Genomic DNA, 20,491 nt, shown 5'->3' on the forward strand with positions numbered 1-20,491 from the left:
ACCTAGTGGGGGAGGGTTCCAACGCTGCGAGGTCGCTATGCCAGCACCTCGGGACCCCAACGTCCATCGGTTTTACAAATTATGTGCCCTGCCCATTGCCACTTCAGCTTCGCAACCCGTTGAGCTATGTCGGTTACACTAGTTCTTCTAAACTCCGCACATAACTCTCTCCATCGGGCGCTGAGCAATTCTGAGCTATCTTATGAGGCCCATAGTTGGCGACCATGTCTCGGATCCATACGTCATCACTGGCAACACGCACTGTTCGAAGACTTTGGTCTTCAAGCAACCTTGGCTTGGTTGACCTTTGGCTAAATCAATTTTGACGGAGCTTTCAGTCAGGTCGAGGATTAATGTATGACAATTGTAAATCTATGGAAGCGAATAGCGATCCATCCTAGACGACAATGCATAGTTGATACCTACATAATATCTACATTACATACTGAAAGTTTACAGCAAGCGATCTCAAGGGTTTGAGGATAGAAGGTAGACAAAAAACGAAACCCCTCCAGAAGAGCAATATAAAATTTATTCTTTAAAACTCATTTAGGAATCTTAATAAAAGAAAATGATCAAATTAATTTAGCAAGTAAAATAAAAAATAGAGATTGTATGTCTTTTCGTTTTAATGCTAACAAAATAAAATTAACATTTTGCTTATTTCATCATATTGTGTATCGCTGTTATAAATATAAAAATATACATAAAAATAGAAAAAAGGGGGATGGGGTTACAAGAGTTACGTGTATCTAGCGATTAAAGTTGTCCGCCATTGCCAAGCAGGAGTGCGAACGACAAAGCCATAGACAATTTGCAGTACCGTCTTACTCTATGACCGTTGCTTACGAGTTACGTCAGGTGCTGACTTTGATAAACGTTCAAAAACAATGCAAACGATTGGAGCGAGATTTCTTTGTAGTAGGTAGGTACCTACTCTACAGACTTTTTTACATTGCATTTTATTTACTTAGTTTGTGTGAAGAATTTCACATCGAAAGTCCACGAAGTCAAGTGAAGTTAGAGCTAAGAAGCCATACATTTAAAAAAATGACAGTTCTAGTATAAAAGGTTAATAATACGACAATTGTGACAGTTGCAATGCTCTTAATACCTCTCGTCTTTTAAAACAGTTTAGCTCCATAGCAAAAGTTCTATAAGTTAGGTAAATAACAATGATTGCAATTGTCTTAATACATCAATCACAAGTTTTAGTTATTCTCGTTTGCATTGCTTTGTTGCAAAAAATTTACGACTGAATAATGGAAACAAACTTTTCAAACATAAGAGCGTTCCAAACGTTAAGCCACAATTAGTTCGTCGTGGTGGCCATGGCCAGGCTACAAACGTTAAGCCACAATTAGTTCGTCGTGGTGGCCATGGCCAGGCTACAAACGTTAAGCCACAATTAGTTCGTCGTGGTGGCCATGGCCAGGCTATGTCCGAACTGTATAATCGCTATAAGCTGTACTAAAACAACTATACGATCGGCTATCAATTTCAGTACGCGGCAGGAAATATTGCACAACGAACTTTAGAAAGAGAACGGTTTCATAGAGCGTTCTCTCTCATTGAGACCGACGAAACGTAACATAGGTATGAGTGACAGAGACGTTGCCCCACGAAGCAGAAATCTCTTTCTAAAGTTCGATGTGAAATATTTACTGTCCGTACCCATACTCATGCAAATCTACTTACATTCACTCGAGTTAATTTAAATTTCTAAAATATATAAAGCTGCGTCCACACCAATGACAATTAGCGTTTTGGGCCGTGTTCGGCAAAAATTAATGTCAAAACTCAAAGCACTTATTTTCGTTAGTTGTGGACTATTATACAGGTGTTTACGTCGCTGGGAGCGGTTCAACACATTTTTACTGATATGGACGCGACTTTAGACGCATAAACATATTATCATCTAAGGCAGAGTGTCTAATTTATAGGTACCTTTCACGAAAACGGCTCGTGACTAGAGTGAACTAGAGTGATAAATTAGACTTGGCGACGCGACGTGAAATCAAAGAAAAATAGGCCCCTAGACCTAGTGTCAAAAGTAGTAGTAACATTTGACGCCTGCCAGTGACGTCGAAGCCTCAAAGTTTGGTTACAAGGTACTTAACCGTCGTGAATTGTGTCGGACTCTCGGGAGTCGTGAGGTAGGGTGCGCGTTGCGGAGGCTGACAGTTGACATTAAAATCAAGGAATTCAACGTCGCTGTCACACTCCCGCAACCCGCACCCTACCCTACAAGCCGTCTCAGGCAAACGGTACACTTATATAGTCGACGCATTTTAAACCACTTACAGGTCGTATAGGTAAGTGCGAGCGAAACAGACATAACTCGACGACTGTTTAAAATGCGTTATAGATAAAATATGGAGAAGTTACTGTTATTGTCAATTATTGCAGGTTTGACTTGCTAAACCTGTTGAAATTGACTTGCTGCGATTATTTACATAGTAACAAGGTGACTGGCTACTTCTGCAAGTTTTATTGCCAGACACTTTGCCTTAAAAAGCCACGTGCGCTGATTGGTGACTTAATTGACGCCTTTCTATTGGCTGCTGCCACAGAATTCAGAATAAGTATAGAAGTGATAAAGGCATGACTTTGTCGTCAGATGACTAGCGTAGCATCAGTGCACGTTATTTTAAAAACAGATTTAATTTACGTAGATGCTAGATTAGCTTAAGCGTATCTATTTTCTGTATGTGTACAGTACGCGGCAGAAAGTACTGTACATCCGCCTTTAGAATTACATTTCGGCTTTGTAGAGCGTTGTCTCTGTCACACATACTTATACGACGTTTGGTTGGTCTCAACGACTGAGACAATGCTCTACAAATCTGCTTTCTCCTTCTAAAGGTCGATGTACATTACTTTCTGCCGCGTACTGTAAGTAGCTTTGAATCGGTGACACACTGTTCCTGAATTTAAGAACAGTTAAGACCATTTCTATTATCTTATTTTGTATTCTGTGACTTAAATAAACAGTTGATTACTGCGTGTTGGCAAGTATCAACTAAAAATAGTACTTATGTCTTATTAACATATTTTTTGAAATCTTATTAATTAAATTAAGATAATGATTATTTAACATGCCAAAAATGTTTAGAATTGAAGTGAAAGTAACAGTCGATAAAAAAGCCGGATAAAATAGTCAGTAACTAGAATAGGCTAGAAGATTTTGACCTTAGAAGCACAATCTTATCTAGGTACCAAAGGTATAGTCCGTACAAAATGGCTCCCGCGCGCCATTTGAACTCTATGGGTCAACTGCCATGTCCAAAGTACAGTTCACCTTTAAAATAAGGACTAAAATCGTACTTTTGACATGAAATTTGACATAAAGTTAAAATAGCGCGTAAGGAGTTAAATTTTAAGCATTATACATAATATTGATATTTAAAAAATATATATTTTTAGTTTTTGTATTGAAAACTTGTCAAAAAATTAAATTTTTTCATCGCGAACTTTATATTGTGTTTAGAAAAAATCCCTTATTTTTACTTAAAAATACGAAATAAATAAATAAAGAATTGATAAATTACTATATTTTTTTATTATAATTTTGTTTTTGTCACGAATCTATATTTATAAAATTCAAAGTCCTGACTGACTGACTGACTGACATATATATCAACGCAAAGCCTAAACCGCTGGTCCTAAAGACATGAAATTTGGAGGGTCTATTCTTTGTAAAGAGTACGTATCCACTAAGAAAGGATTTTTCGAAATTCCACCCCTAAGTGGGTTAAGTGGGGGATGAAAGTTTGTATGAAAGTCCGTCATTTTTCAAGTTATTTGCATGAAAATTGGTATTTGGGTTTTCGGTCACAAATGAAGAAATACGTGTTTCAGGATTTTTGGAAAATTCGCCCATAAGGGTGGTAAAATAGGGGATGAAAGTTTGTATGGGAAAGTTTTAACTATTGATATTATTAACTTGAAATTTGGAAAGTAGGTTTTTTCTTGAGGTTAGGTGTCAGCCGAGAAAGGGCTATGAGAAAATCCCCCCCTAAAGGGATGATACGGAGGTTGGAAGGTTATATGTGTTATTCGGTGCTGTTCAGGATGCGCGTCCTGATGTTATAATGTTTGTTTCTGAAAAAAAAATGCCATTTGATTCCTGTAGGCCACGCGGGCGAAGCCGCGGGCAGAAGCTAGTGACGTATGAAATACAAAGCATTGAAAGAAAGTCTCTCATGAAAAATTCAAGAACCAACTAACAATTACAACATTGTTTTGTCCACTGAATTGGGTATTTTCCTACTTTTGAATTTGATAAATATTATTACTTTATTATAAACTAGGATAAAAATAATGACGTACGCTGAAAAAATATTAAAATCCAACTAAGATTTAAAAAGTTACAGGCATTTTAATTTTGGAGTGGGAGGGTCTTCTATACCTTTCTCGCAAAACGAAAATTTGTATGAACCCGCACGAAGCTACTATGGTATTAGTGAGGTGTAACGTCAAAATGCTATATCGCTATCGCTGTCTAATCAGAAATATTTAAATGCTTATAACTTTTTAGTTTTTTGTTATTTGATCGATTTAATTAGTTTTTTCAGTTTACGTCATTATTTTTATTCTAGTTTATAATAAAGTAATAAAAAAATTGGAGTCAAATACCCATTTGACATTGGCGGAATTATTACCGACTACAAAACCGCAGTATAAAGAGCCATAGAGAAGAGAAGAAAAGACGAAATAGGTAACTCTAATAAGTAGTACTCACATCCATAAGTTGGTAGGTGGTAGGTATTGTTAAAAATAATATTAAGTGTAAATAACCCGGGTATCTTTAAAACAAGAGTGAATAGGCATCTTCTACGTAAACGCGTCCCATCTTAGGCCACATCATCACTTACCATCAGGTGTGATTGTGGTCAAGCGTATACCTATAATGAATAAAAAAAAATATTTGAAAGAAAAACCAGTCAAGTACGAGTCGGACTTGCACACGAAGGGTTCCGTACTTATCGTACAAGAAATAACACTTTTATCACAAATTACGAATTCCCGGATTTTGGAATTTTCCCTTTACTTATGCTATAAGACTGCTACCTGCCAAGTTTTTCATGATTCTATAGGTCACCGGGAAGTACCCTATAGGTGTTGATATCTTTGACAGTTTTATGATTAAATACGATTGGGCTTGGAAGGTCAAAAATGAAAACACCCCTAAAATTAGGACTGAGCTAAAGACAGCACTGCACAGTTCTAAAGCCTACGAGACGCGTTGCTTTTGTTCTGATCTTAGCCTATTGTTCACTCCAAATAGCTTGTTTCTTTTGACACATTTAACATCACAATTAAGAGTTGTGTACCAAGACGTATCGTTTAAGTAATACAGCAAAATATCGAAAATAAATAAATCGATTTACACATTTTACAGAAGAGGATTATTCAAACTAATGTCATCTACACAGGAAGCATTGCTTTATTCCGGTAATTATAGTACAAAATTTATATAACAAACGTAACGAACGTAGCGCGAGCGCAGTGAGCACGTGATTTTTTTTGGTAATACTACAGAAATAAATGCTTGAAAAAGGCCAGCAAAGTGCAAGACCAACATTGAATATTTTTAAATTAAATGAATCTTCATGTTCATTGATTTAGTTTCAGATTTTCTGTGATCTAATTAAAATGATTGATCATTATGGCTGATGTGAAAAACCTGGTTTTTACTGGTTAAACATCTAGTGTTTAAATGACTGAAAAGGTATGGTTTTGAGTGTATAATTATTTTTTGTAGTATCAACCCGATGCAGATGATAACACTTGGTACGCAAAACATGTCAAAAGCAAGTTGTTATCTGAAACAAACGGCAGTGTGACGACGCTTAGCTGCCAGGGTCGTCGGCGTCGGGCTTCTGCTTGGATCGCTGCAGCTGCTGCAGGTAGTGGCGCTGCACGGGCTTGTGCAGCGCGAGCTGGGCGAGGGCGTCCTCGATGCTGAACCACTGGCGCTTGCGCCCCATCAGCCGCGAGTCCTCCCATTCCGCCAGCTCTTGCGTCACGGTCATCACATAAACCTCCGTGCGGTGTTTGTGCTCACGGTTCTACAATACAAGGTATAATAAAATAAATAAATATCAAAAAACATTCCACCAAATACCCTAAAATCATGTGTAAACCCTTTTCATATGTAACACTTGCTACCTTACTGTGGATGGGTAAAAACTTCAAGGTCGTGACCTTGAAGTTTTCACCGACATGCTAATATTAATACTTAATAGTGCTCACGCTGCCGATAGATGTAACAACTAAACTATTGTTGATGTAATATCTCCACAAACAATTTTCAGAAATCCCTCATTACGTAGCCAGGCTGGTGAGCTTGATAATAATTAAACAAGAATTGCAGCCTAGATTTCATAACCATGTTATTACAGGTCATCATGCACATGCTGTGTATGTTTCATCACAATAACCGGATAACTCATGTCCTCACCTCAAACACTCCGAGGCATCTCCCCAGCTTGCCGATGACGCCGGCTTCCTCTAGCACCTCCCTCATCGCGGTGACCGAGGGCTCCTCTTCAGGCTCCACGCCACCGCCGGGCACGATCCAGTTATCCGGCCGCCGGGAGGACGTCACTAGCAACACCTACGTACGAAAAACGTCGTAACATCCACAGAGACACTCGTAAACACTAAAACACAAGTATAAAATATGAAATGCTCTAAAGACTAACCTCCGTTTCGGCGTCCGAGCGCACGCATATACAAGCCGCACGGCGCCTGAATCCCTCATCGTCATAAATCCGTATAGAATTAGGCTTCTCCTTCACCATTTTCACGTAACACGTAAACACGAACAAAAGATACGATTAAAAACGAAAAGCTGACATCAAATGGAAAGAAAACTATCAATCGAACGAAATTATTTAGTGATCAACAAACGCCATAACCGAGGTATCCTAAGAAAAACTTTTCCATTTTCGATTAATTTAAGAGTTACACAATGTACATACAAAATGAAACTAAAGTAACAGTAACACTACAATTAGAGCTATATTTCAGCTCTAACTAGCTTTTGATTGCGTATTTCAAGCCCATGTTGAATGGTGCCTGACGTTTTCTCTGGGAAAGAAAATCGAAATTATGCTTTGGAAAGCAAATTCTACAGCAAATTACGACAACTCTATTATCAGCTGACAGCCGGAAGCTGAAAGTCACAGATTAAAGAAAATATATTATTGCCATATTCTAACATAGGCCAAGGCCCCAAGGCCCTCTGAGCCCCCAACGTAACATAAGGTGTCACCAGACACTTGCGAAAAACAGCAAATAGCAGAGTATTTTTTATAGTCAGTGCCTGGCCACAAAGAACATTGGTACAATGCGACTAGGCTCTCTTGGCAAGCTCTTGGCACTTAAATGAAATTGACAGGGGGGCGCTGTTGGAGAACAAAGGCGAATCTCCGAACAAATACCTTTAGAAGTAGCCCTAATGTGACTCTTACTGTTAAAACGAGATAGCCAAATGCATATAAGCTCTTATTAGAACGTGACAAAATGATTGTTTTTGTCCTTATCACCGTGGCCAATTTTCTTGTTTGTCAAATGTAGTTATTTGTACGTGAGAATAGAATAGAACAGGATAGAATTTATTTTTATTCAAGTAGACTTATTAGAGATCTTGACAAACAACGTGAAGTGAGGTTATGTTGACTCAAGTATTTTAAAGAAATATTTGATTAGTTATGTTGTTTTTGTTTTTGAAGTTATTGTGCAATGGTAGGTTGCAGTATACTAGGCTACAATAGCTGAAGCAAACGTAAAATAGAAGGAATAACATTTCACCTCTGCTTGAGCGAGAGGGACTGAGGAGTGAGGGGGCCACGCTAGTTGCATTTATCTGTATATGTCTGTATCTATATCTGTGCGTGATCTGTGCTTAGAATATTCAAACAAGAACAAAGACGGCATTGGGGCCGATTCTCTTGAACACAATATCTAAACTAAACTAAATTAACAGGTCTAAATCTAATGCCATCCTTTTCCGCAAGCAGCATTATGAAAGGGATAGCAATAGATTTAGGCGTGTCATTTTAGTTTAGGTTAGAGATTGTGTACAATGGAATTAGCCACATTGTGGCTTATTCCGTTGTACACAATCTCTAAACTAAACTAAAATGGCACGTCTAAACTTATTGCTATCCCTATCATAATGTTGCTCGCGGAAAAGGATAGCACTAGATTTAGACCTTCTAATTTAGTTTAGTTAAGAGATTGTGTACAAGAGAATCGGCCCCAGCGTTAGTCATAGACTATACGTATATACTGGGATGTTAGTCCCGATTTTTGCCACGCGCCAAGATAGCCTTGGCGCACTGTATTTGTTTGGCTCAAAGGGCTCAAAGAACTTGCATATTATGTACTACGGTGTATTCCTATGTCGATGGTTTGGCTTGCACGACAAGCGCGATTTAAGCGCTCCCAAGCTTTGGCAAGTCTATGCAGACATCGGTCCACACGCTTGCCAGTGCTTATTGTTTGCTGTTTGTTGCAAGCATGTGGACTCACCAATGGCGTGCATGGCGATTGACGGTTAAAATCTGTGGTTGAAATTTGAATTTTGAATGTCGTTGTTTTTTCTGGTATTTATTTGTAACTGGTGGTAGTATTTGATCATTGAACATTTTATATTTAATTATTTGTTTCAAGTTTCTTTTTTCAGGCCAAATGGGTAAGAAATATAAAATTACTTGCATATTTTTTATCATAAGAGTGCTTTCGAATCAAACATTGGTGTAGGATTATGAAATGCGTACCTAAAACAAAACTTAACTTTCAGATTCAAGAAGGAACTCCAACTGCATGGCTTTGCGTACTCTGGTTTTGCAAAAGCCGACTCATTTCACAAGCGTAGCCGGAGGGGTAGTGTATAAAAAATTTCAATAAATATGTTTTCAATCACTACCTACCCATATTATAAATGCGAAAGTGTTTGTTTGTTGGTTTGTCCTTCAATAACGTCGCAACGGAGCAACGAATCGGACGAAGTCGCGGGCATCAGCTAGTAATATGAATAGGTGCGGATTGCTACTAACTACCGCGGAACTACCGCTGCACCTTGTGAAGCCGAAAATCATTTTTTGTAATCCATACCTACCTTATTTTTCTAGGCCTAGATTACAAAAACAGTTTTTCTTCGGCTCTTATTAATTCGAAAGTGTGTTTGAATGGACTAGGTATCTATTCAGATTTTGGATGAAAATTGCATCCTGGAGATAGATGTAGGACAGTTTCTATCATGGTTGAACAGAATTCCTCTGGAATCAATGCTTTTTTTTTTCTTTATTGGGTTTACCAACAGCTTAGTCATTCACAAAAACTATTTTAACTATTTAAAATACATTCACAAAATGACAAGCTTATTATAGGCAAACACAGCATGCATACAAATTATCATACATTTCCTAAAGCTAATTAACAAAATTAAATTAAATTACATATTAAATACAGATTAATGATTATTATTTACATACAAATATTTGCAAGAAGGAAGGATATAAACTGACTGACTGACTATAGGTACAGCTTAAACTTATGGGTCTACAAATTTAGGATTCTGCATGTATATCTTCTCTATAATGTCACCTATTAAGAAATGTTCAGAAATTCCATCTAAGTGAAGTCGGCACAGCTAGTATTAATAAGTTAACCTAAATCCTCATAGAGGATGAAGCATGCAAGCTGCTAGTGCATAAATTAAGCGAAGCTAGATCCTATTGCAATACCGAGTCACAAGTTTGATGCTAAAGTATGGATGTTGTTTATGTATAAGTGCCGCAAATTGCTATTGCGCTGGAACCATGTCTCATTAACATCAAAATGACGTCATTTTGACGTCAGCCGGAATAAAAATATACCATCAGCTCGAAACTTCAGTTTAGTGCTGACGTAACTAAATGGCGGCCACGCGCATAAGCAATTTGCGGGACTTATAATTGATGCTGTTTACAGATACAAAAACGGCTAGAGACTAACATAAAAGAAAAAAGGAGAACGAGATTCACAAATTTTGACAGTTGTAGAAATTTACCCGAATGCGAAAGCCCAGTACCAAAGCCCCTAAACAAAACGGAACAAAGAAAGTTGCAGTTGCTAAAATGGAAGGAAGAAAAAGAAAAGAAAAAGGCTGAAGCATTCGCACGTAAGAAAAAACCCTTTGTGGTGGGTGTAGCACGGACGATGACATTTGAACCTCCCCCACCTATTTCATGGCCTCTACCCAGTACGTCGGGACGAGTGACCAGATCGCAGGCGGCGAGGGGTAACACCGCCAACAGGAGAGACAATCCAAGAATATATACATTTGCACCACAAAATGCAGTCTTTAATCCAACATTAACAGATCTCGAAATACCAACCTCATCTACATTTGGAGAACAAAGCAGTGAGGCGCGAAGTTCACATGATGCCCCGAGACAAGAACCAAGAAGTTTGAGAAGTCGAACAAAATTGAATGTGGCGACTCAAGCTAAACAAAATCAAAACAAGATGAAAACTCAGAAAAAGTCTGCACCAAAGAAAAAACTGGCAAACCAACCATCAACATCAAACACCCAATCCAAACTGATCTTTAGTTCCACAGCAAGCTCTTCCAGTGATGGTGATATGTGTAATGAGGAAACTGTTGCATTTAAATTTACAAGTCCACCAAAACATGTGAAAGGAAGAAAATCTAATACTACAAAGCAGAAAGGTAAATCTAAAATGATTGCATCTAAGAATAGTGAAAGGCTTGTGAATATATCCAGTTCAACCAGTATGGATACTGATATTGATGACAAACATTCACAAAGTCCACAAGTGTTCATTCCAAATGTAACAGTAACAACAAATAAGGATACTGATATTGATGACGAACCTACACAAAGTCCACAAGTGTCCATTCCAAATGTAACAGTAACACCAAATAAGGATACTGATATCGATGACGAACCTACACAAAGTCCACAAGTGTCCATTCCAAATGTAACAGTAACACCAAATAAGGATACTGATATCGATGACAAACCTTCACCAAGTCCACAAGTGTTCATTCCAAATATAACAGTAACACCAAATAAGGATACTGATATCAATGACGAACCTACACAAAGTCCACAAGTGTCCATTCCATATGTAACAGTAACACCAAATAAAGAAAATACTACTATACAAGACTTTATAATCTTCACACCAAAGAATTCTGTTCCTAAAAGCGAGTCAAGGTCGGAAGGAAAGTTGCGATCTCCGAAAGCATTAGTTGATGTCCCGGTGACGCCTGAAGCTACTGAGGTGGAATATATTAGTCCTCGTGTGTGTTTGTCCAGAGGAAAAGATAACGCAAGAAAGGAAATGAAGAAAAAAATAGATGAAGGTAAGGTACTAGATCCATACTTTCATACTAATGTTATAAATACGAAAGTGTCTATCTCTGTTTGCTAGCCTTTCACAGCAGTTCAACCGATTTTGACGAAATTTGGTACAGATACAGCTTGCATCCCGGGGAAGGACATAGGCTACTTTTTATTTATGTACCAAAATTGTAGTTACAAAGTAATAATAAATTAAGTTACATTGGAAATGCTTATCTCTAAACAGAGATTTGTTCCAGCTTCCTATTCAAGGTCTACGGTACTAGAATCTAATAAACTACATAAAGACATTTTACCCCGCAAAATCAATGAGTTCCCATGGGATTTTCACAACCTAAATACACGCGTATCTACGAAGCGGCCGTCAGCTAGCATAATAATTACATAACCACCTACGCAGACCGCTGGCGAAATATTTTCACTTACCCAGTGCTGCCGGACCCACTTGTATACTTGCACAGTACAATTGGGTATTTGACTGACTTTTTTTAATACTTTATTATAAACTAGGATAAAAATAATGACGTAAACTGAAAAAACTAATGAAATCGATCAAATAACAAAAAAGTTATAAGAATTTAAATATTTCTGATTAGACAGAGATAGCGATATAGCATTTTGACGTCACGCCTTACTAATGCCATAGTAGCCTCGTGCGGTTTCATACAAATTTTCGTTTTGCGAGAAAGGGATAGAAGACCCTCCCACTCCAAAATTAAAATGCCTGTAACTTTGTTAATCTTTGTTGGCTTTTAATATTATTTTCAGCGTACGCCATTATTTTTATCCTAGTTTATAATAAAGTAATAATATTTATCAAATTCAAAAGTAGGAAAATATCCAATTCTCGACAGCGTCCTTGATGTCATTTTATTTTTATTTTATTTATTTATTTATTTCCACAAAAAAACACTTACAATATTGGTTTCTTCGTGCTCCTAAGCGCTTGGCGGCTTGTCTGAGCACTGCACAGTCTTCTGTCGTTAGTATTATCACTTAGTCTAATATTCTAGGTAGGTATTGTGCATATTATGAACATAATGTAGGTAATTTAAATACACATCAGAAATTGCGAACCGGCAGGAATCGATGTGTATTTAAATTATTTAGAAATTTCCTTCAAGTGTAGGTAAAACACTATAAAAATTATAAAATATAATGTAGGTAGTTTTAAAATAAAATATGTACACGTAAACAAGTTACAAGTGGTGATATCTATGGCGTCATTTTGATTCAATTGTTCATTTCCAGGTTTGCTGGATGAAGATAACATTTCTGATATGAGCGTGGACCACTTCCAAAGACAACTGGACTCTGAGATCAAGCGGATGACGGAAATGTGCGAAGTATGGGACAAGATACTGGAACAGAATGTGACTCTACCAGACGAGATCCAGGTTAGTGAACATGAGTTAAACTTGGAATCTGCCCCCAATTGTGTAAGTGTTATGTATTCTTTTAAAAAAATAAAAATAAGTAAAATGTTGTCCTTGTCCCGCTCGATTTACGTATAGCGCTGTTTTCGTCAGTAAGTAGATGATTAAATCTGTTCGATTCAGATTTAATTCGACCTGTTTCAGCGGATTATAGCAAACTAGCGACCCGCCCCGGCCTCGCACGGGTAGCTTATTACAATTTTCGTAAGGATCTAATTAAAAAAAAAATATAGCCTATGTCACTCAGGAATAATGTAGCTTTCTACTGGTGAAAGAATTTTCAAAATCGGTTCAGTAGTTCCAAAGATTACCCCCTACAAACAAACTTAACGACATGACCTCTTTATAATATTATTATTATAGTATATTATAGTATAGATTGAGCTTTTGGTTCATTGTATTTGTATGTGGTTTCCAGGAAGCTGTGCTGTCGGCGGTGGGGCAGGCGCGACTGCTGATGTCGCAGAAGCTGCAACAATTCGCGTCCCTGCTGCGGCGCTGCGACAAGCCCGAGACCGGACAGGCGCTCGTCACCAGGGCAGACCTACAGGGCTTCTGGGATATGGTGTTCCTGCAGGTACTTACTCAAAAAAAAAAAAAACTATTCACAATAGGTGCCCATTGTACACATTTGAAAATTTTGATTTTTACAAATTTCCTTGTTACTTGACTGCTGCAAAGCTAAATGGAAGGATTAAGATTTTAGACTTCATCATTTATGTATCCAGTTACTGTTAGTGACTTGGGTCAACGTTGCGATCGATAGACGTCCACTGCTGGACATAGGTCTCTTGTAGGGACTTCTACACGCCACGGTCTTGCGCCGCCTGAATCCAGCGGCTCCCTGCGATTCGTCTGATGTCGTCCGTCCACCTAGTGGGGGGTCTTCCAAAGCTACGTCTTCCGGTGCGAGGTCGCCATTCCAGTACCTTGAGACCCCAACGTCTGTCCGTTTTACGAACTATGTGCCCTGTCCATTGCCACTTCAGCTTCGCAACCCGTTGAGCTATGCGATATGGATTGATATGCGTTATCACAACGTCCTTTCAATTAAACATCAATTGAAAAGTACAATTAGTGTTATAACTTGTACACGATGGTACAGAACCCTTCGTGTGCGACTCCGACTCACACTTGACAGGTTTTTATTGAACCTAAGTAAAGTTAGCAATTCATTTGCTCGAAATTCCATACGTTTTTATAATAAGCTTCCAGAAGACATATTGGAGATGTCTCTCAACAAGTTCAAAGTTTTCATTAAACGTAAACTAATTGAAAAATCCTATTACAATGTAAAGGATTATTTAAATGATAAGCAAGCTTGGGAATGAGTTGCTTAACGGATTGTGATAGTTCTAATAAGTTTCAATAATTTTGTAAAGTGGTGATAATAAAAAGAATACCCGGCTGAGTTTGTTGTGGGCTCTTCTCAGACCTGGGCGCGTTTGGAACCCTCGTAGCTTTAGTTTTAAGTTTGCGTAATAATTATCACCACTATATCTTACAAATCCAACATCTGACTATCAAAAAGAGTATTTTATTACCTACTAGTCATTCCCCGGGATGCAAACTATCTCTGTACCAAATTTCGTTAAAATCGGTTGAACGGTTGAGCCGTGAAAAGCTAGCAGACAGACAGACAGACACACTTTCGCATTTATAATATTAGTATGGATTTTGAATAAATCATTTAACTTTGACTTTGACTTTGACCTTATCTCGTACAGATTGTAAACGTCGACGTCCGCTTCAACAAGCTGGAGCAGTCGCGCGCTCGCGGCTGGGCGAGCGAACAGCCACCGGCGGGCGCCGCGCGCGCCGCCAAGCCGCCGCCCAAGCCGCCGCAACCGAAGCCGCCGGCGCGCGCCCGCCCTGCGCCCAGCAACCGGCTTAAAGACATCATTGCGGGTAACTTTTTTTTAAAAATAGAGATAGCGAGCAAACAAGCGGGCGGGTCACCTGATGTTAAGTGAACGCCGCCCTGATGTGAAGTGTACATATTAGGTATGTGTCCAACTAGTCAAATCAGTAACTTTTTATTTATTTATTTAAATAGTTGCTCCACTTATTGCTCTAGATTAAAGATGGGCGTTATTGGCTATTTCTGACAATTACTGTGTTAGTGTGTAGTGTGTAGTAAGTACTGGTTAATCAACAGTTAGTTTCAATACCAATATTGATAACCGTTGCCGAATATCGGTATCAGAGTTGTGTTTCAACTAATTTAATATGCGCAACGCGCAGCGGTTTCCGTAGTAGTAACTAAGCTAGCTGCCGTATCAATACCGTCTGTATAGCTAGCGCGCGCATATTCACTAAAATAAAACCAATTTTACTTTCATGAATATCGTGAAGTAATCACAACCTTAAGTTCATAGCAGCAAAGTTTAATTATAATGATCATTGACATAGGTCAAACTATAGTGGACGCCTGCACGAATAGTTTGACACAATCCAGTTAACCAAAAACATTTCACGAAGATTGATAAACCAAAGAGGACCTTATCTCTATTACTCTAAGGCTAACTGTTTTAAAATTGATAGATCAAAGTGTAATGGACAAGTACTTGTGCAGTTAAGCCTTAGCTTAATAGAGATAAGGTCGGCTTTGGTTTATCAAGTTCTTAGTTACTAAGCCGGTAGCCAATAACCGCTCCTTCTCAGCTTTCAGTGAAAAAAAGAAAGAGAAGGCATAATTATTGCGTTTCTAGTTACCAAAAAACCAAACAATGCATTGTCAGTTGCCAGTTGGCAGCGTTGCGTTGTCAGGTGGTTCGTCATAGATGTTAGCTGATAACCGTTGTTAGCTACGACAATAACGCTATGGTACGCTATAGGCACGGCAGTGGTTTTCAGTTAAGTTAAGCTATAGCGGACACATGTCTACTCTAGATCGATCCATACGTGTTGCCGCGCAACAATAGGGATTTGTCCATCTAGTCAAATCAGTATCTTTTTATTTATTTATTTATTTATTTTGAAGACCCTCTATTTAATAAATAATCGCTTAGAAATAATTTATTTTTGACATAGGCAACATCCCTATTGCTTAAAAAATTGTACATGTATTCAATACCCAATTATTGGCTTTTAGGTGTGCCAAATGGGCACAGAAAGTTGTACGTATACCATTATTAAGCGAGCGTTTTGACGTTTGATAAAAAGTTGCTGATTTGACTAGTAGGTACCATCCCTATTTGTGTATATGTAAAATATAAAAGGCTCGATTTTGTTTCCAGCGGCTAGAAAAGCTAAACAAGCCAACATAGAAAGTACGAAGACATTCGACGCGGGTTTTTTCAACGTGCAGTCGCCAGTCAAATCCCCCGCCACTACCACTCCGCTCCGCACCTCCCCTGGCGTTGTCACTCCGCTCCGCAAGCCCACCATGCTGCAGAGCGTACTCTCCAGTGAAGCCAGAAAGGCTTCAGCCAAAAAGGTAATGTACCAAACAAGTCGCAGCTCCACAACTAGCACTCCGCTCCGCATCTCCCCGGCCGCTGTCACTCCGCTCCGCAAGCTCACCCTACTGCAAAGCGTACTCTCCAGTGAGGCCAAGAAGGCTTCAGCTAAGAAGGTACCCAGCAAGCCACCAGCACCGCTCCGCAAATACCTCGCCGCTACCACTCCGCTCCGCAACTCCCCCGCTCCCCGCGCCGTGGTAGTGTCTTAAATACTTTTGAATCTTCAAATGCATCTACCACTAGTTTGAGAGTGAGAGAGTACTGAGAAGAACCAGTAAGAAACTCGGCGGGTGCTCTTGTGAAATTATGCCCCTTCACACACATAATATGAGCACATTATTGAAAAATTTACATGCTATAGTTGCCTGTGATTTGAATTATAATAATGATTTGGCACCTAGGATTTGAATAATGTATTTTTTTTATGATTCTGTTGGTGGTTCAATAAAGTAAAAACCGGCCAAATTCGAGAAAGACTCGCGCACCAAAGACTCCGTACTACAGTCGTATTTTTTCGACATTTTGTACGATAAATCAAAAACTATTATACATAAAAAAAAAATCTACAGGTACAATACAATAAATACCCCTTTCATATGATACACTTAATATATTAATCTTACTTTGAAAGTGGAAAATACTAATTATTTGTTCATGAACACAATTTTAATATTTTTTCGGGATGTAACCACTAATTCACGGTTTTCGGATTTTCCCCCTTAAGTGTAAGTCCCCGAATTTCATGATTCTAGGCCAATGGGAAGTACCCTCTAGGTTTCTAGAAAGACAGACAAGAAATTGATCCTGTAATGGTTCCGTTTTTCCATTTGAGGTACGGAACCCTAAAAATAAAGTCAGAGGTTTCTTCATATTATTGTCCTTCACCGTTGTTTTTATTGAGTATATTTTCTGTTGGCAGAGCTCGTTCGCCATGATGCGTGCTTCAAGCTTAAGCAAAAGTGTGGACAGTGAAGAAGGCACACCGCACAAGGTACGGTGACCACAAATACATACCACTTGATTAAGGTTTACAGTTGGTATTAGACCATCATCATCATCATTATCATCATCATCATCAGAAGAAAGAACGTGTTCTTTTTTCGAAAAAGGTTCGTAGAGCGTTATCTCTGTCACTCATACCTATGTAACGTTTTGCCGGTCTCAACGACGGAGACAACGCTCTACGAAATCGCTATCCCTTTCTACGGTCGATGTACAATATTTTCTGCCGCGTACTGTACATATTCAAAAATTGAGAGTAAAAAATACAACATATGGTACTTATTTTGACTTTCTTTATTTTTCAGGCAAATCGTGTCGCCCCAACACCGATCAACTTGGGCTTGACTCCGGGAAAGAGTATACTTAAATCCAACAATAACACTACCACCAAAACCCCCAGCAAGATATTGTCATTCAAACTGTTGAGTTCGGACACGGCCAGCGGTTCCAGTCCAACCAGTGACGGGGGGCAGATATCTGGTGTGGAGAAGTTACGGGACCTGGACACTTCACCCGATACAAGTCCTCCCAAGTTACACAACTTGGATGATTTACCCAATTCTCAGAGATCTGCAACTCCTCCAAGGTTGCAGATCCAGGACTTCGCTAACTTACAAATATCAGAGAATTCAGCCACAGATACAGACAAATTTGAAGAGAAGAAAACCAGACGTTCTTCTAGGAGGACAAAGAAAAGTTTACATGACACTGAAGATAATTTAGTGGGAACAAATACAGAAGTTAAACAAGGAAAAGAAAACAGACGTTCGTCTAGGAAAGTAAGGGAGAGCTCTCCAACAGAAAAAAAATTAATATCGACAAATACAGAAACCAGACGTACTTCTAGGAGGACAAAGAAAAGTTTACATAACACTGAAGATTATTTGGTGGGAATTAATACAGCACAACTTAAACAAGGAAAAGAAAACAGACGTTCGTCTAGGAAAGAAACGGAGAGTTCTCCAACAGAACAAAATTTCCTATCAACAAATACAGAAGACAAAAAAAATAGACGTTCATTGAGGAAAAAGACTAGGTCACCAAACGCTGAAGAAAACTTGGTGGCTCCATGTGCAGAGAACATACATGACAACAATTCCAATTTAACTCTATCTAAACAGAAACCCAAATTAGCAAGACAAGATGCTATGGAAGAAATCACTCCTGTCACGACCAGAAGCAGAAGGAAGACCAGGCAGACGCCTGAGAATTTGGAAAACGTCGGGACTTCTAGAAGCCGGAAGACGTTGCTAGAAGTTAACGAAGAGAAGATGGATGTTACTCCAACAAGTTCTCGGTCTAGAAGACACGTTTGAGAGTTTATTGTGTGAACCTGAACTGAAATGCTTCCTAAAATTTGAAGGATCCTAATTGGGTATTTTCCAACTTTTGAATTTGATAAATATTATTACTTTATTATAAACTAGGATAAAAATAATGACGTACGCTGAAAAAATATTAAAAATCCAACAAAGATTTACAAAGTTACAGGCATTTTAATTTTGGAGTGGGAGGGTCTTCTATCCCTTTCTCGCAAAACGAAAATTTTTATGAAACCGCACGAAGCTTCTATGGCATTAGTAAGGTGTGACGTCAAAATGCTGTATCGCTATCTCTGTCTAGTCAGAAATATTTAAATGCTTATAACTTTTTTGTTATTTGATCGATTTAATTAATTTTTCAGTTTACGTCATTATTTTTATCCTAGTTTATAATAAAGTAATAAAAAAAATTTAAGTCAAATACCCACTTATTAATAACAACTTTATGTAAAAACGTCTTTTATGTGAAAACAAGCAAATAACCAATGAGAAATACAATGACGCCACGGATTCTCAAAGTTTGTTTTGCAACTAAAGTTGTAGTCCTTGAAAAAATCGGTTACACGATAAGGGACAAAAAATAGGTTAGCTGCGTCTCTGTTTATCACATTAGTAATTTTATCTGTGCTCTCTTTTTAGTGTAAATGAGAAAGCAAATGTTCCTTTGTCTAGATTTTTTACTCCGTCTACGGACTAAACAAACGAAACTATGTTTTCCATACTACATACTCTATTAGATAATTCTCTCTATCAAAAAACTTTCAAAACAATTATTTACATGGGTTGGTAACTCAAAATGGTTAACCCCCATTGAGTTTTTTGTTTTTGTTATTTGTATGGGATTACGTAACAGAGAGAGCCATATACTAACTTCTTTCCGCGGATATGCTGTTCTTACTGTTTTGACATAATATTATGTATTTTAAGTTGGTTGGTAACTCAAAATGGTTAACTCCCATTTAATTTTTTTGTCTTTGTTATTTGTATGCGATTACGTAACAGAGAGAGCCATATACTAACTTCTTTCCGCGGATATGCTGTTCTTTCTGTTTTGACATAATATTATATGTATTTTAAAAATTGTGTCTGTTACTTTACTATTTTATTTATGTATGACATGACACATTTCATTTAATATTTCCACATCAGACATATTATTGCAAATGACATACAAAAAGAAAAATATATTTAGTCATTATTTATGAAACATTACAAATATAACTAAGTACTTCTTACTTTATTATATTAATTTTTACTACTTATCTACTGTTCGTGAGTGTTGGATCTATTTTGCATAACTGCATAGTATAAACTAAAAAAAAAAAACTACATGTATGGTCCGTACAAAATGAGAACTCACGCGCCATATAATAATAATTAGGAATAAAATCGTACTTTTGACATGACAGTTGACACAATAAATTAAAATGGCGCGTGAGAACTTAAAATTTATGTATTGTATGATTAATCAGCACCCTTATTATAAATGCGAAAGTTTGTTTGTTGGTTTGTCCTTCAATCACGTTGCAACGGTGCAACGGATTGACATTTTTTGTGGAGGATGACATAGGCTACTTTTTATCCCGGAAAATCAGAGTTCCCACGGGATTTTTAAAAAACCCAATTCCACGCGGACGAAGTCGCGGGCATCAGCTTGTCACAATATAATATTACTAGCGACCCGCCCCGGCTTCGCATGGGTGCAATGTAGATACTAATGTGGTGTCATTGAGGTGTATTTGCCTCGGAAACTCTCAAATGAGAGGATTTTTTCCGACCTAATTCACATTACTTCAATTTCTCTAGGGATCTCAAATTTTTTGAGAATTAAACTATAGCTATAAACCTTCCTCTTGAATCACTCTATATATTGGTGAAAA

General features: G+C 38.0%; 2 protein-coding genes across 2 annotated transcripts; one reads left to right on the forward strand and one right to left on the reverse strand.

The window, feature by feature from the left end:
* Nucleotides 1-514: 514 nt before the first annotated feature.
* On the reverse strand, nucleotides 515-7,173 carry Aps (diphosphoinositol polyphosphate phosphohydrolase 1 Aps). The gene is made up of 3 exons (XM_034975546.2): nucleotides 6,711-7,173; nucleotides 6,467-6,622; nucleotides 515-6,074 (listed from the first exon to the last, which is right to left on the reverse strand). The coding sequence occupies exons 1-3, from the start codon at nucleotides 6,807-6,809 to the stop codon at nucleotides 5,856-5,858; spliced, it is 474 nt and encodes a 157-aa protein (XP_034831437.1). The 5' UTR covers nucleotides 6,810-7,173; the 3' UTR covers nucleotides 515-5,855.
* A 1,384-nt stretch (nucleotides 7,174-8,557) lies between these two features.
* mars lies at nucleotides 8,558-20,269 on the forward strand. The gene is made up of 9 exons (XM_069502899.1): nucleotides 8,558-8,707; nucleotides 8,816-8,898; nucleotides 9,988-11,389; nucleotides 12,639-12,784; nucleotides 13,242-13,400; nucleotides 14,551-14,731; nucleotides 16,063-16,262; nucleotides 17,207-17,278; nucleotides 17,595-20,269. The coding sequence occupies exons 1-9, from the start codon at nucleotides 8,704-8,706 to the stop codon at nucleotides 18,603-18,605; spliced, it is 3,258 nt and encodes a 1,085-aa protein (XP_069359000.1). The 5' UTR covers nucleotides 8,558-8,703; the 3' UTR covers nucleotides 18,606-20,269.
* Nucleotides 20,270-20,491: the final 222 nt, after the last annotated feature.

This window comes from Maniola hyperantus, chromosome 14 (genome assembly GCF_902806685.2).
Source record: "Maniola hyperantus chromosome 14, iAphHyp1.2, whole genome shotgun sequence".
Classification (NCBI taxonomy): Eukaryota; Metazoa; Arthropoda; class Insecta; order Lepidoptera; family Nymphalidae; genus Maniola; species Maniola hyperantus.